The sequence below is a fragment of the Salmo salar genome, chromosome ssa06 (assembly GCF_905237065.1).
Source record: "Salmo salar chromosome ssa06, Ssal_v3.1, whole genome shotgun sequence".
NCBI lineage: Eukaryota > Metazoa > Chordata > Actinopteri > Salmoniformes > Salmonidae > Salmo > Salmo salar.
Genome location: NC_059447.1, coordinates 28753336 through 28766490, shown reverse-complemented (window position 1 = coordinate 28766490; position 13155 = coordinate 28753336). Strand labels below are relative to the sequence as shown.

Here is a 13155-nt window from a genome sequence, read left to right as displayed (position 1 = left end):
GCAATTTCCCATAATTTACAGGATGCTACAGTAAAACTTTCAATGTTTTTAACTGTTGTTAATACCTCAAATTACTGTATAAATGACAGTTTTCCGTTACAGTGAGGATCTATATCTTATTTAGTGATATCAGGATTCTTCCTGGGCACCCACCTGAGACGTTGTCCTGCTGCCGGTTATCAGGGTAGCTCTTGGCTCGGTGCATGCGTGACTTCCTCAGGGAGGGGCTGGGAGGAAGGACAAATAAAGAGAGAGTGAGAGGTACTGATCGCTTCCTCAAAATACATACACTGTCTTTATAACCAAAGTCAAGTATTGTGTACAAGTATTGTGTACGTGTGAGGTAGAATCAGGGGTAAAAGTAGATTTAATTTATTACCAGTACCAGACACCCAAGCGCGCACACACTTTTTTTATAGGTGTAATTATATCATTACATATAGAATCCTTATTAATTTCAAATATGATCTCTGTGGGCCTAGTAAAGATTTGTCATATCACTTTTAATATGTCATACCAGTTTTTTTTTTTTTATATTTATCCTCAATTGGTAGTTACAGTCTTGTCCCATCACTGCAACTCCCCTATGAACAGGCGAAGGTCGAAACAAAACCCTGCCAAACGACACTGCTTCTTGACACAGTGCTCACTTAACCCGGAAGCCAGCCGCACCAATGTGTCAGAGGAAACACTGTCCAGCTGGCAACCGAAGTCAGCTTGCAGGCGCTGGGCCCGCCACAAGGAGTCACTAGAATGCGATGGGACAAGGAAATACCGGCTGGCCAAACCCTCCGCTAACCCAGACGACGCTGGGCCATTTGTGAGCCACCTCATGGGTCTCCCAGTCACTACCGGCTGTAACACAGCCTGGGATCTGCGATGCAGTGCCTTAGACCACTGTACCACTCGAGAGGACCATGTTAGACCTGTTAACATAGGCAACACATGTGTTTCAAGTTTGGGGAAGCTAATTTTCACCATAAAAATGTACCTTTATAATAAAGCATTCCATCCATCCTCACATTTGCAGACTTATTAAAGATAGCCTACTATTCCTAATGTGATGATTAGATTGGATAGGATAGTCATAATTTCAGGCGGCGTTCGACATCACCGGCTTTCTAGCCATCGCCGCTCCACCTTTTCATTGTTCCATTTGTTTTGTCTTGTTCCCTGCACACCTGGTTTACATTCCCTAATCACACTGCATGTATTTATTCCTCTGTTCCCCCCCCATGTCTTTGTGTGAAATTGTTTTGTTACGTGTTTAGTTATGCGCCAGACTGGTTTTTCCCCCGGGTATCGTATGTTGACCCGTTGTATGTATTTGTCATACATTTGTATATTTGTGAGTGTTTTCACGCTTAATTACTTTTACCTGTGGCTGGAGGATTTTGGACGCAGTTGCGTCTGTCTTTTGTGCTTCTGCCAAATAAAGTGGGCCTGATCACAACTCACTGCTCTCCTGCACCTGACTTCGTACCAGTAGCGCACAACCTTGACAATATCAGATACACTTCTCCTCCTTTCCATGCACAGGAAAATGTTGTCCTTTCATGCAATTCTGATACACTTTTTATGACTGGTGACATTAGCAGAATATTTGTTTTATATAACAAAAATTACAGGGTAGCCTACTCTGCTGAAACTGACAATCTGATCAATTAAAACAACGTTGTCTGATCATCCATATAATGGGCCTACGAAAAGGGGAAACATAAAATACAATATAGTACATCTAACCTGGAGGAGGAAATTATTGTCCAAAAACAAACAAAAGTGGCACTGACCCAATGATAAAGTGAATATGCACACTGACCGGGGATACGGACGATGTTCTCCACTGTTACCAATAAGAGAGGAAGGTAGCCTAGTGGTTAGAGCGTTGGGCCAGTAAGCAAAAGATTGGTGGATCGAATCCCCGAGCTGACAAGGTAATAATCTGTTGTTCTGCCCCTGAACAAGGCAGTTAACCCAGGCCATCATTGTAAATAACAACGGGTTCTTAACTGACCTGCCTAGTTAAAAAAAGATAGGCTACTGTTTGCTCAATCTCTTCACAGATATAGCCATTTGCTTTCCAAACAGTTTTTCCTCAATTAAATTTTTTTTATATCGTCTGCCTGGGTCTCTCTGCTTTTCACTGACAGTTGCAACTCACATTTGGTATTTGCCACATGCTGCCCAAATTGCGGGCCCTTCCAACTGTAGGCTATACAAAACACAAATAAACTAATGATCCTCTGTGGCCAAATCATGCTTTCTGGTGTAGTAGCCTATTTTTATGATTTTATTTATTTCTGTATAGACAGGAGTAGGCTAATTAGGCTATATAATTTTGGCAATTTAATTCAATTTACTTCAGTGAAAGCTTCCCTTAGCCTTATGGACACACCGCCTATGCCTTTTAATGTGGTATAAACACAACCAGTCATGACGTTTTCATCTGATTGTCAAACAAACAATCACTTCAAAAAAGCGGTCCTGTAGGCTAACAGTACACGTTCGTCCACTCACAAAATAATTCCAGAATCCAAATCCCAACAGTGCACTGATGAATGGAAAGAGATATCTGTTACAAAACACCTACATGTATTCTAATTACATTGTCATTAGGCCTAAACTTGTAGCCTGAATTGATGCATCCACTGTTGGTTGTGCGCCTCGGTCTTGACCACTCATCTCCACCTTGTCCGCGCTTGTTTCGGTCTTGGCCACTCATCTCCACCTTGTCCGTGCTTGTTTCGGTCTCGGCCACTCATCTCCACCTTGTCCGCGCTTGTTTCGGTCTCGGCCACTCATCTCCACCTTGTCCGCGCTTGTTTCGGTCTCGGCCACTCATCTCCACCTTGTCCGCGCTTGTTTCGGTCTCGGCCACTCATCTCCACCTTGTCAGCGCTTGTTTCGGTCTCGGCCTCTCATCTCCAAGGCATGTAAGTGTTCTCATCAAACCACAACACAATTTGGGGCGTATACCACCCGGTTTCAAGTCTATTCACTCATTTTTCATGTACCTGACATTAGGTCATGTTAAATAATGCCATAATAGCCTATAGTTTTCTTGCGATTTTGTGTTAATAGTGATAGGCTCATGTTTTACCAGTACGGAGTACCCCCACTATTTATTTTGCTGGGACACCGTACTGGCTAACTTTCACCCCTGGGTAGAATGTGGGGAAGAGCCCTGCATTCACCTGTCTGAGCTACTGTCCAGTGACTGGCAGCTTCCTGAGACAGAGTTCTCTGCACTGCTCCAGGGGTCCAGCACCTAGGGAGAGGAGACACAGTATTAGTCCTATGGTGTGTGTGTGTGTGTTTGTGTGTTTGTATGTGTTCGTGCACTTGTTTGTGTACAGTGCAATGACTCACACACTGGTCGCTCTCTGGGATGAACTCTCCCTCACTGTTGATGCTGGTGTAGGAGCCCTGGCGGGCGATCCTCTGCTGCCGCTCAGGGACATAGCCAGGTGGGGGGGAGCTACGGCCTGTGTTCTGAGAGCCTGGGACGGGAGAGAGGAGGAGGAGGAGAATAAGAAATAGGACTTGTGACTTGGCCATATTACACTGTTCTAAACCAATGGAAATCAATACATGAGATAATGGGATTTGAGTGTACCAAAATCAATGACAGGTAGCCTAGTGGTTAAAAGCTTTTGGGCCAGTAACCGAAAGGACGCGGGTTCGAATCCCCGAGCAGACTAGGTGAAAAAATATGTCAATGTGCCCTTGAGCAAGGCACTTAACCCTAATTGCTCAGGTAAGTCGCTTTGAATAAGAGAATCTGCTAAATTAAAAATATATATATACAAAAAAAAGTTCAACAATGGATTATGTGGGAGAAAAGAAGATACATCTTTAACACTGATAATAGATATGATCTCTCTCTCTCTCTCCAACCACAGAATGAAATGAGGGGAAAAACGTGTAAATGATTAATAATGTGACTGTTAGAAATGTAACTCTGCCTCAGGTGACGGATCTGCAGAGAATTTAGGATTTGTACAGTTTCCCTCACGCAGCACTAATTTCAACCTTCTCCCAAAACAGCCAGTGTTTCTAAAACCAGGCCATTGGCCCGCCATGCTAATAGTGTCTCTAAATCTGATTGGCTTGTGGCCAGCAGGCCATTGTAGAGCAGCCAGGGATGGTTGACAGGAAGAGGAAGAGGACCTACTGCTAAGAGGGGAAGCCAGAGAAACAACAGCAGCTAGAGAGATAGGGGGGTGGAAATGAGAGAGAGTGGGGGATAGAGAGAGAGACAAAGAGAAAGCTAGCAAAATAAATTAGTTAAAAGAGCAAGACATGACAAACACCAAACCAGACAATATACAACATTACTGTCTCTCCATATTGAGAGATACCACTACCCTTCCCTTTCTATTGTAAAAACAAAATATAGCGAGAGAAATGGAGAAAGAGGAAGTTGAAAGCAAAGGCAGTAGAATAGAGGAAGCAGCTATGAGTTGAATCTGCTTGTTCATACTCACTGGTGGAGAGGTGGCGCCCCCTGGGCGCGGAGGGCTGGTACACCGTGCTGACATCCCCCGTGGACTGGGAGGCTTTGATCCTCACCTGCTTACTCACCGTGTGGTGGGAGGAGGGAGAGGGAGAGGGGGAGGGGGATGGGGAGGCCTAGGGGTAGGATGAGAGGGGTGTGGTCAGTGTCCACATATAGACTGTACATATGATTTTAACAACTTATTGCTTAATGTGTGTGTTTATTTCTGTATGTCTGTGTATTTGTGTGTGTGTGTGTGTGTGTGTGTGTGTGTGTGTGTGTGTGTGTGTGTGTGTGAGTAGAAGTAGTAGTACATTGCACTGCTCCTGCGTCAGCAGCAAGATCTTGATGCTCTTAATCTTGGAGCTGCGGTCCAGCAGGTCAATGGCCTTGTCCAGGTCGTCCTGACCACGCAGAGGGATGGACAGCTGGACACACAGCACACAGAGATGACTCAACCAAAACACAGAGACACTAAGGGAGAATCTCCATTAAACATGCATCTTAGTACTTAGGACTAAATGACCAGGAAACTGGCCGTAAACGTTACCTACATCAAGTGAGTTGCTGTGAGGGCCAGTGTTTGTGTGTGTATGCATTGTGTTGGTGTTTGTCTGAGAGAGTGTTTGTAGGTGGGAAATGCAGAGAAAGAGATGTGGGGTTAGCTGTACCTCATTGTTCATATAGTGCAAGTCTAGCTGTTGGCCAAAGACAGTCTTGACCTTCTGCTGGATTTCTTCAAACTGCACAGGCCTCCCAAACATCAGTATCCTACACAAATAAAAAAGATGTAGACAAACAGTGGGTAAGATGGACAGACAAACAGACAGAAGGAAAAAAAGTGTGTCGGTCTGGAAACTATATCCTCTTTAGATCTGCAACACAAGCGTGCACACACACTTTTACAAACATATTCCGTTTCCAGTGTGTGCAGATTCCTCTAAACACACCTAACATAGCTGTGGTTTCTGCTGGATGCCACAGCTAAACCACAGTCCTTTCCCTTTCCATTCTCCGCTTCACATACCATTCTGACTGGAGATCTGGAGTGCGTTTGAGCCGAGCTGACCATGCTCTTCTCACAGACAAAAACGTGATAAAACAAGCACACACACACACACACACACACACACACACACACACACACACACACACACACACACACACACACACACACACACACACACACACACACACACACACACACACACACACACACACAAAGACACACATCCAAAAACAAGAAAACCCACTCACCTCCTCTCTCCACTGAACTCAAACTTTATTCTGACATCATCCTGAGAAAGTAAAGAAGAAGCCCAGTCAAGAGGGGTCATGGGAGGTCACAGGGTCATGATGGGGTCATGAAGGGAAACAAGATGTCATGTAGAGATGATGATGACATGCCTGTCTGAGGAGAGTGTGTGTTGTTGACTGTGTGGGGTGGTAGATGGTTTACCTGTCTCTTAGCAGGGGCAGGGACAGGGTTGGGCAGAGTCTTGGGTTTCCCCGTGTCATAAGAGGGCCCAGGCTGGCGCCTCGTCATCTGGAGGGCCACTAGGTCCTTCATTATGGAGTGGAGAGCCTGACGCTCATCTGTAGGGGAGAACAGTTGGTGGAAACACACATTTACCATGAGATCAAATTGAAGTGTAATTGTGTGTGTGTGTGTGTGTGTGTGCGTGCGCATGCACATGTAGCCATATAATTCCCACTTCTAGTTGTGTACACAGAAAATGTGTGTTTTTATATAAACCCACATTGAGAGTGTTCAGCTAGCGACAGGGTAATGGAGCCAGTGAGAGGACAGACTGCAGTGTTTTTGATATTTCTATTCCCATGTTTGATCTCTGAGTGATCTCTGAATTGGCTGTGTTAGCTCACGAAGGGAAATATTCCCCGAGTGTAGTTTGGACAGACATCACACAGCAGTAGGGCAGGAGAGAGAACCAGAGCCCCATCTCCATAACACTGAAAATCAATCCTTCACCTGCCGGCCCGGCCAGCATCTGGAAAATCAGCTCAGCTCAACTCACACAGGCCCGGGGCTGGGGAATAGTGTGTGTGTGTGTGTGTGTGTGTGTGTGTGTGTGTGTGTGTGTGTGTGTGTGTGTGTGTGTGTGTGTGTGTGTGTGTGTGTGTGTGTGTGTGTGTGTGTGTGTGTGTGTGTGTGTGTTCATCTGAGTGTACATTTATGACGTATATATGTGTGTTCCTTCATCATCATAATCAACACAAGGAACTCACTCATTTTGGCGATGTGTGTGTGAGCGCTGTCTAAGCCAACCACCTTCAGAGATCTTCAGCTCTTCAGACTCCTCACTCTGCAGTGCCACCCATCAACATCCTGCAGGGAAAGCACCAATATGTTACCATGGGGAATATATTTCACAACCTAAGCTGCCGTTGTCATCATCATCGTACTCATCATCTTTATGCTCAACATATTTTGTAGCACTGGCAATAGATTATCTTTTAGTGTGAAGTGTACGACATCATCAGTCCTTAAAAAACATTCTGTTTATCTTTGATATAAACATACTAAATGGTGTGTAATGAATTTAAAGATAGGGTGCATGGAGAATGTATATAGGAACATGTCATTTCTGAAGTACCATCCATTTCTCAAGGAAAGCGTGGAACATAAACTAAAATTACTTTTCTGGGACGAGGCCAGGCTGATCAGGAAACGGCAATTTAAAAAGCACTGGAGCTGTGTGTGTGTGTGTGTGTGTGTGTGTGTGTGTGTGTGTGTGTGTGTGTGTGTGTGTGTGTGTGTGTGTGTGTGTGTGTGTGTGTGTGTGTGTGTGTGTGAGTGTGTGTGTGTGACAGAGAGAAACTTTTCACATGAGAAAAAGTGAGAGTTGTAAAGGTCTGGAACTTGAGCTCCACTGGCACTGACAGATCTGGCACGAAGCACATGAAAAAGTTTTACTGTGAATATTCTGACAGCTTTAAACTTCTCCGACTGCATGAGCCATAAAACACTCATTCAACCACGTCATAACTCCACTGTTAATGTTAAGAGGGCAATATTCTCTTAAAAAGGGTGACAGAGTTGTGCCAAGTATACATTTTTCCCTGATTTACCATAACCCTCGACAAGGTAAAGTATTAACATGTATAGTGTATCCAAGAAGACAACAGCATTAGAGACTCTCGTATGTCCTTTAGTGGAGTAGGTTGCCATATCTATGACAAAGAAACCCTGGAATTCAAAAAACACTGACACAACTATAAGCCTATAATTCAGCAGAGGTTAGTGTGCTTGGAAAATGTGTGCTTTCTTTGGTAAGTGAAAGAGTATTTTAGTATTCTCTTTACCTAAAGTGGACCAGACACATATATGGGCCTTACACTACAGTAACAATCAGCACAATAGCATTGGACTTGTTACACTGTAACAACATAGTAAGTACAAAAAGATATTGAGAACTCAACAATATAGTGCTCAGTAGGGGTGCAAAATATCATTTATCTATGCTAGTTATTACTATATAGTATCGTTACTTCCTTTTATTACACGTACTGGATTGATCATCAGAGAATACTGCTTATGTAAGGTAAAGTGTTGCCCAAAACACTGCTGTTCCTTTTTTTTATAAGGTCAGCCCCTCAATCTTCCCTAGTCTCTCTGATCAATATCGTTCTATTATTGATCCAAATAGAGCGGGTCAGGAGAGGAACCCAATCCAGAAGGCACTAGTGTCAACACAGCAGTTATAACCAGTCACCTCCCAATGACCTGAGCATGCCTGGCCACTCTGCCCAGGGGGGTTAGTGCACTGTATCTCAACTCTAAGTTCATATATAAATTCCCAGAAACACATTGGACCCTAAGGTGAGTGAAATATATTAACCGAATGAAATGTGTTGTTATTAGAATCTGAGAGGACGTTGAAATGGAATGAAACAGGTGTGCTGATGATTGAGCATTCTTGTAAAAAATACACTACCGCACATGTGCCAAATGTCAACCCTGCCCCTGCCTCATAAACAACAGGAAAGAGAGGAGGATGAAGATGGGAGGTGAGTGGCTGAGGAGGTAGAGTGGTATGATGAAGAGGGGTGTAAGTATAAACGGGCAACAGCAGCAGCACCTGAAGCGCTTCAGTGGCCCTTTGGAATTCTGGGTAATAATCACCCACTGGAATGCCAGGTATGTCCGTCTGGCCCCCTCGCCACACTCACATTCTCCTCACCCAAGAGACACACTAAACGTGTCTACCCTTTGTACCCCAAACCAAAGGCCTGCTACCATTGGCCCTCCCTCCTCCTATAAAAACATGGATTGAAATCCCAGGATCGCAGATAGCTTCAGGACACACCAACCAAACATCTTATCTATCTCTGTTATACATTGACTGGCCTCTCAGGTCTGTCGTTCTGCTCCCCCGCTATCCTGATTTTAATTACCTTCCCCAAGGAATGTGGAGAATTCAGCGAGGAGAGAGGCCGCACGCTGCCAGCCCAGTCAGCTGTGCCCCCTTTATTTTACTTGCATCGCATTTCCAGGACTCACTGGATTTAGATGGATTTTCCTCCCTCCACTTCTCTCTGCCTGCTTTTAGGTGTTTAGTCTAAGGCTGTTTTTCCCAACCACGGCCCTTGCTCTGTCTCAGTGCCTTACATCCAAAAAACACTGAGCAGTCCCTGGCCTCACGTCTCTCCTTGCTTAACATACTCAAGTACTCTGGGTTGGTGTGACCTGCTATGTTCACAGCTGCACTGCAAGGCTTGAGTAAAAACTTGCCATAAAAGTTTGTAGTGCGGCCTAGTGGTGCAACTCAGAGTACCGTCTGCCAAGTGTTTTGTATAACAAAACAAAAATAAAGATCCAAAACAGCCTCCCAGCAGAGTTAGCTGGAACCCCACTTATGGATTGACTACCACCTCCAAGAGTAATGGCAGAGAGGAAAGAGAGGAGGCAGAGGATCAAGGGAAAGTTCAGAATCATAATATTGCACAATGCTTTGTCATTTCTCCATAACTTTATGCATCCACTCAGTTCTGTAGGGAGGAAAATTCCCTTGCAAAACGTTAGTTGGACAAAGTTGCATGCATAGAACTGCCCTGTACTGGTTCAGATGTAGGATCTTAATTTGATCACTCTTCTGTTGCTGAGAATTTTCCTGCACAGCAGGGAATGCAAACTTGCAGTGTATTTCAGTTTTAAAAAGTATTCTAAAGTTTGTAATTTCCACGTTGAAAGGTCAGACTTGTTTTGCCCTAACAAAAAATGTAACAACCACTACAGAAATGTCCATTAAAGGAGCAAGATGCAGAAATTGCTCAGCCATTTTTTGTTTTTTTAAATTCTGATAGTTCGCCTAATTTCAGTTTATGTGGCAAAACAAGCAATGTTTTAGAGAATCATTGTACCATCTAAACCAGTGTGAAATATATTTTCAATAACCAGAAATATTGTATTTTCAGCTGTTTGAAGCTGGTGTACAAAACCAAAAGTAAAGGAAACAAAACAAGAGAATGGGAAGCATAGAAATAGTGCACATAGAACAGATCTACCGCTTCTTAGAATTGCTTTCAATGAGAATGACAGATATATAACTCAGATTTCTATGTGAATTTGGTTGGGCCACCCAAAAAAGTTACATGTTGCAGCTTTATTTATAATCCACATAATAATTCACTTTGTCTGTTGCTGCAGGGTAATTTTCCTGCTGTAGCAAACTGGCTCAAATTAAGATCCTACATCTGTTTCATTCTAAACTCCAGTTCTTGTGGGCCACAGTGTCTGCTGGTTTTCATCATTGCTTTTTAGGGAGTAATTCACTTTGACTAGGGGGACCAGAACTGGGGACTGTCCAATTGATCAAGTAATGTCATGGAGGAAAGAGAGAAACCATAGGCTATGAGAATTACAGGTGATGTACAACTAGGCCTTAAGAGGCTTAAGGACACTTAACTATTCATTAATTTGATAAAAAATAAATGATATCACTTTGAGTGGAGCTTATTGAGTGGAGTCCTTTAGCCATATTCAGCATATAAGGGTGTGAGTGTTTCTATAGGTTGGATTCCTTTTGAAATTGTTCTGTGATGTGATGTGTTGAATATACATGAGCTCTCACCTGTGCTGTTGCCCTGATGATTAACCTCTGTCTGGAAGATGAGAGCCGTTCCTTCTAGGGGGGCCCTGATTCAACTGCTAACTGGGTCGCTCAGGAGAAATGCTGCAGCGTCAGTTTGAACCGTTATCTCCAGAGCATCATCCTCAGCTTTGATCCCCCGTCTTTGTTGTTGATTCACTCACACAACCACACCGAGATACAGAGGGATGAGGGTGCCATGGTGGGGTTGCCCCCAGGTGCGGGGGCACTAGTGCGCGCGCTGGTCCACGAGAGTTTGTTACACACTAGCCAGTAAATATAAATTCTAATGAGCAGTAGGCCTAGAAAACACAATGTCGTCACATCGAGATCGTCACTGTACATGCGTATATATTTGGATTTCTCTAATGCCACATTAATTTAACAGAAATATAGTCCAAAATCCGATACATTAGACTGCGCTCAGAAAGTGACCAAAAAGAAAAGTGTCAACCTTCCGTCACCACAAAAACGTTCGACAACTTGCCCATATTTCCAAACTTTATCAAAAAATAAAAACGTCCGATGGCATTTCATTGTGGAACAAGAAGCCCAACTTACAGGCTAGAATACAAAAAAACGAACATAGGCCATCATAATTCTCTCTATTCAATAATCAATATTTCCCAGTGACATTTTGTCAGCATGGAAAGGGTGAACTAACACAAAAGATGTAACAATAACCGTGTTGCCTTTATGAAATCCATTTGCAACAGTGTAATAGTACACCAAAGGAAAAGGACGAAGCGATTTCCGTGATTTTGATGGCCTCTTTTCCTGCTAAATTTGCAGATTTTTCCTTTTTGTTCTATGCCCTTTTTCTCTCCTAACTGTATTGTTCCATCTCTATACAGAATAATAATTATTAATCCATAAACTGCAAACAGGCACCAGACTTTTTATAACAAAGAAATCAGGTGAAAAAAATGTAATTCAACACACAACATGGTGGAGATGGGAGATGAAGATTCAACTACGAAAGCAGGCTATTATTTTCGGAATAATGATGTAAAATTATAGGACACAGATGCAACACATAGTTGACCACACACAATTAATACATTTGCATCGATAACAAGTTATGATCGGATGGTTTTATCGAAAAAATATATTGTGCGCATAACTGAACTTTTACCATCTCCGCGGTGCCCGATATGCAGTGGAAGAACTCCAAAAAAGTGGAAAAAACTGTGCTTTCTTTGTGCAATAGAAGTGATAAACATGCACCAACTGTTCAGAAGACTTGAACGAAAGATATTCCATAAATTCAGGTCCTGATGCTCACCGACATAAAGTAAAATGTATTTTTAATGCAACCAATTTCCTGACAGAAAAAACAATCCGTCACCGGAACCCCTATAGAACGCTTCTTACAAAACGAGAAAAATGTGTATATTCCCAATGCTTTGTAGGCGTATGATTCAATATTCTGAATGCAGTGGTTGGTCATGGGCAAAGGTGCATCATAATAACTCAGATTTGTGTTCCATTTGGGTAAACCATACAGTAACTAAAACGACTCCGTGCTTTTCTCGGGGGCGCGCTGTTCCTCTGTCGATTTCTTGCTCCTGGTAGCGCGCACAATATTAATGGCGCGCTCAAAACCAGACTTGCGACCATCCACACGTACATTGATGACGTAGGCTGCATGAAAAGTAAAAAATTTCACTTATGCGTTCTTCATCACATAAGGACTTTTTAGACAGAGCGCTGACAATAAATACCATGAGCAGATACCATTATGAAAACCAAATAGTACCCTTAATTAAAATGATATGGCATTTGACTTCAACTTGACTGAACTCATGAACTTCAGTGACATTTGACAGATTAAATTCAATATAGGGTCTAACAAATCTGCACCCAGGGCTGTAATATAGTTTGTGTGAGTGTAGATTATTCCATAGAAGTATAGGGTCAGCAAGACTTGATGAATGATGCCAAAAAAGCCATACCTTATAGTGTTTAATCCATAATCCATCCATCCAATAGCAAAAAACAACATGGCCTATAAAAAGTGAAAGAAACTACAGGTGTTCTATTTTATTTTGATCAGTCTGTTCTCTCAGAGAATTTTCCTGCATGGTAGGAAATGCAAACTTGTATGTATTCAAGGTTTAAAAAGGCTTCTAAGGTTTGTAATTTCCACTTTGAAATGTCAGACTTGATTTGCAATAACAAAACATTTACAGATGTAGAATCTTAATTTGAGCCTGTTTGCTACAGCAGGAACAGAATCCTGCAGCAACAGGAAATGTGAATTATAATTAATGGACATTTTTGTAGGGGTTGATACAGATGTAGGATCTTAATTTGATCACCCTGTTGGAGGATCAATTTAAAATGTGTAGTGTATTTGAGATTTTAAAAGGATTCTTAAGTTTGTCATTTCCACTATGAAATTTCAGCCTTGATTTTCCCTTATGAAAAATGTAATGTAAAATCAAGGCTGAAATTTCAAAGTGAAAATTACAAACTTCAGAATCATTTTAAAATCTCAAATACACTATAGGTTTAAAATGTCTCCTCCAACAGGGTGATCAAATT

General features: G+C 42.6%; 1 protein-coding gene across 1 annotated transcript in view; it reads right to left on the bottom strand.

Moving 5' to 3' along the window:
• LOC106606859 (mitogen-activated protein kinase kinase kinase 3) overlaps positions 1–12180 on the bottom strand; it is a 23475-nt gene extending 11295 nt beyond the window's left edge. The window contains exons 1-10 of the mRNA XM_045720135.1: positions 10591–12180; positions 6746–6845; positions 5958–6094; positions 5756–5796; positions 5170–5269; positions 4813–4926; positions 4488–4632; positions 3370–3500; positions 3195–3268; positions 154–227 (exon numbers count right to left, since the gene is read on the bottom strand). Of these exons, the coding sequence (XP_045576091.1) occupies positions 154–227; positions 3195–3268; positions 3370–3500; positions 4488–4632; positions 4813–4926; positions 5170–5269; positions 5756–5796; positions 5958–6094; positions 6746–6749 (820 nt within the window). The 5' untranslated portion in view covers positions 6750–6845; positions 10591–12180. The remainder of the gene's footprint in view (positions 1–153; positions 228–3194; positions 3269–3369; positions 3501–4487; positions 4633–4812; positions 4927–5169; positions 5270–5755; positions 5797–5957; positions 6095–6745; positions 6846–10590) is intronic.
• Between the last annotated feature and the right edge of the window lie 975 nt (positions 12181–13155).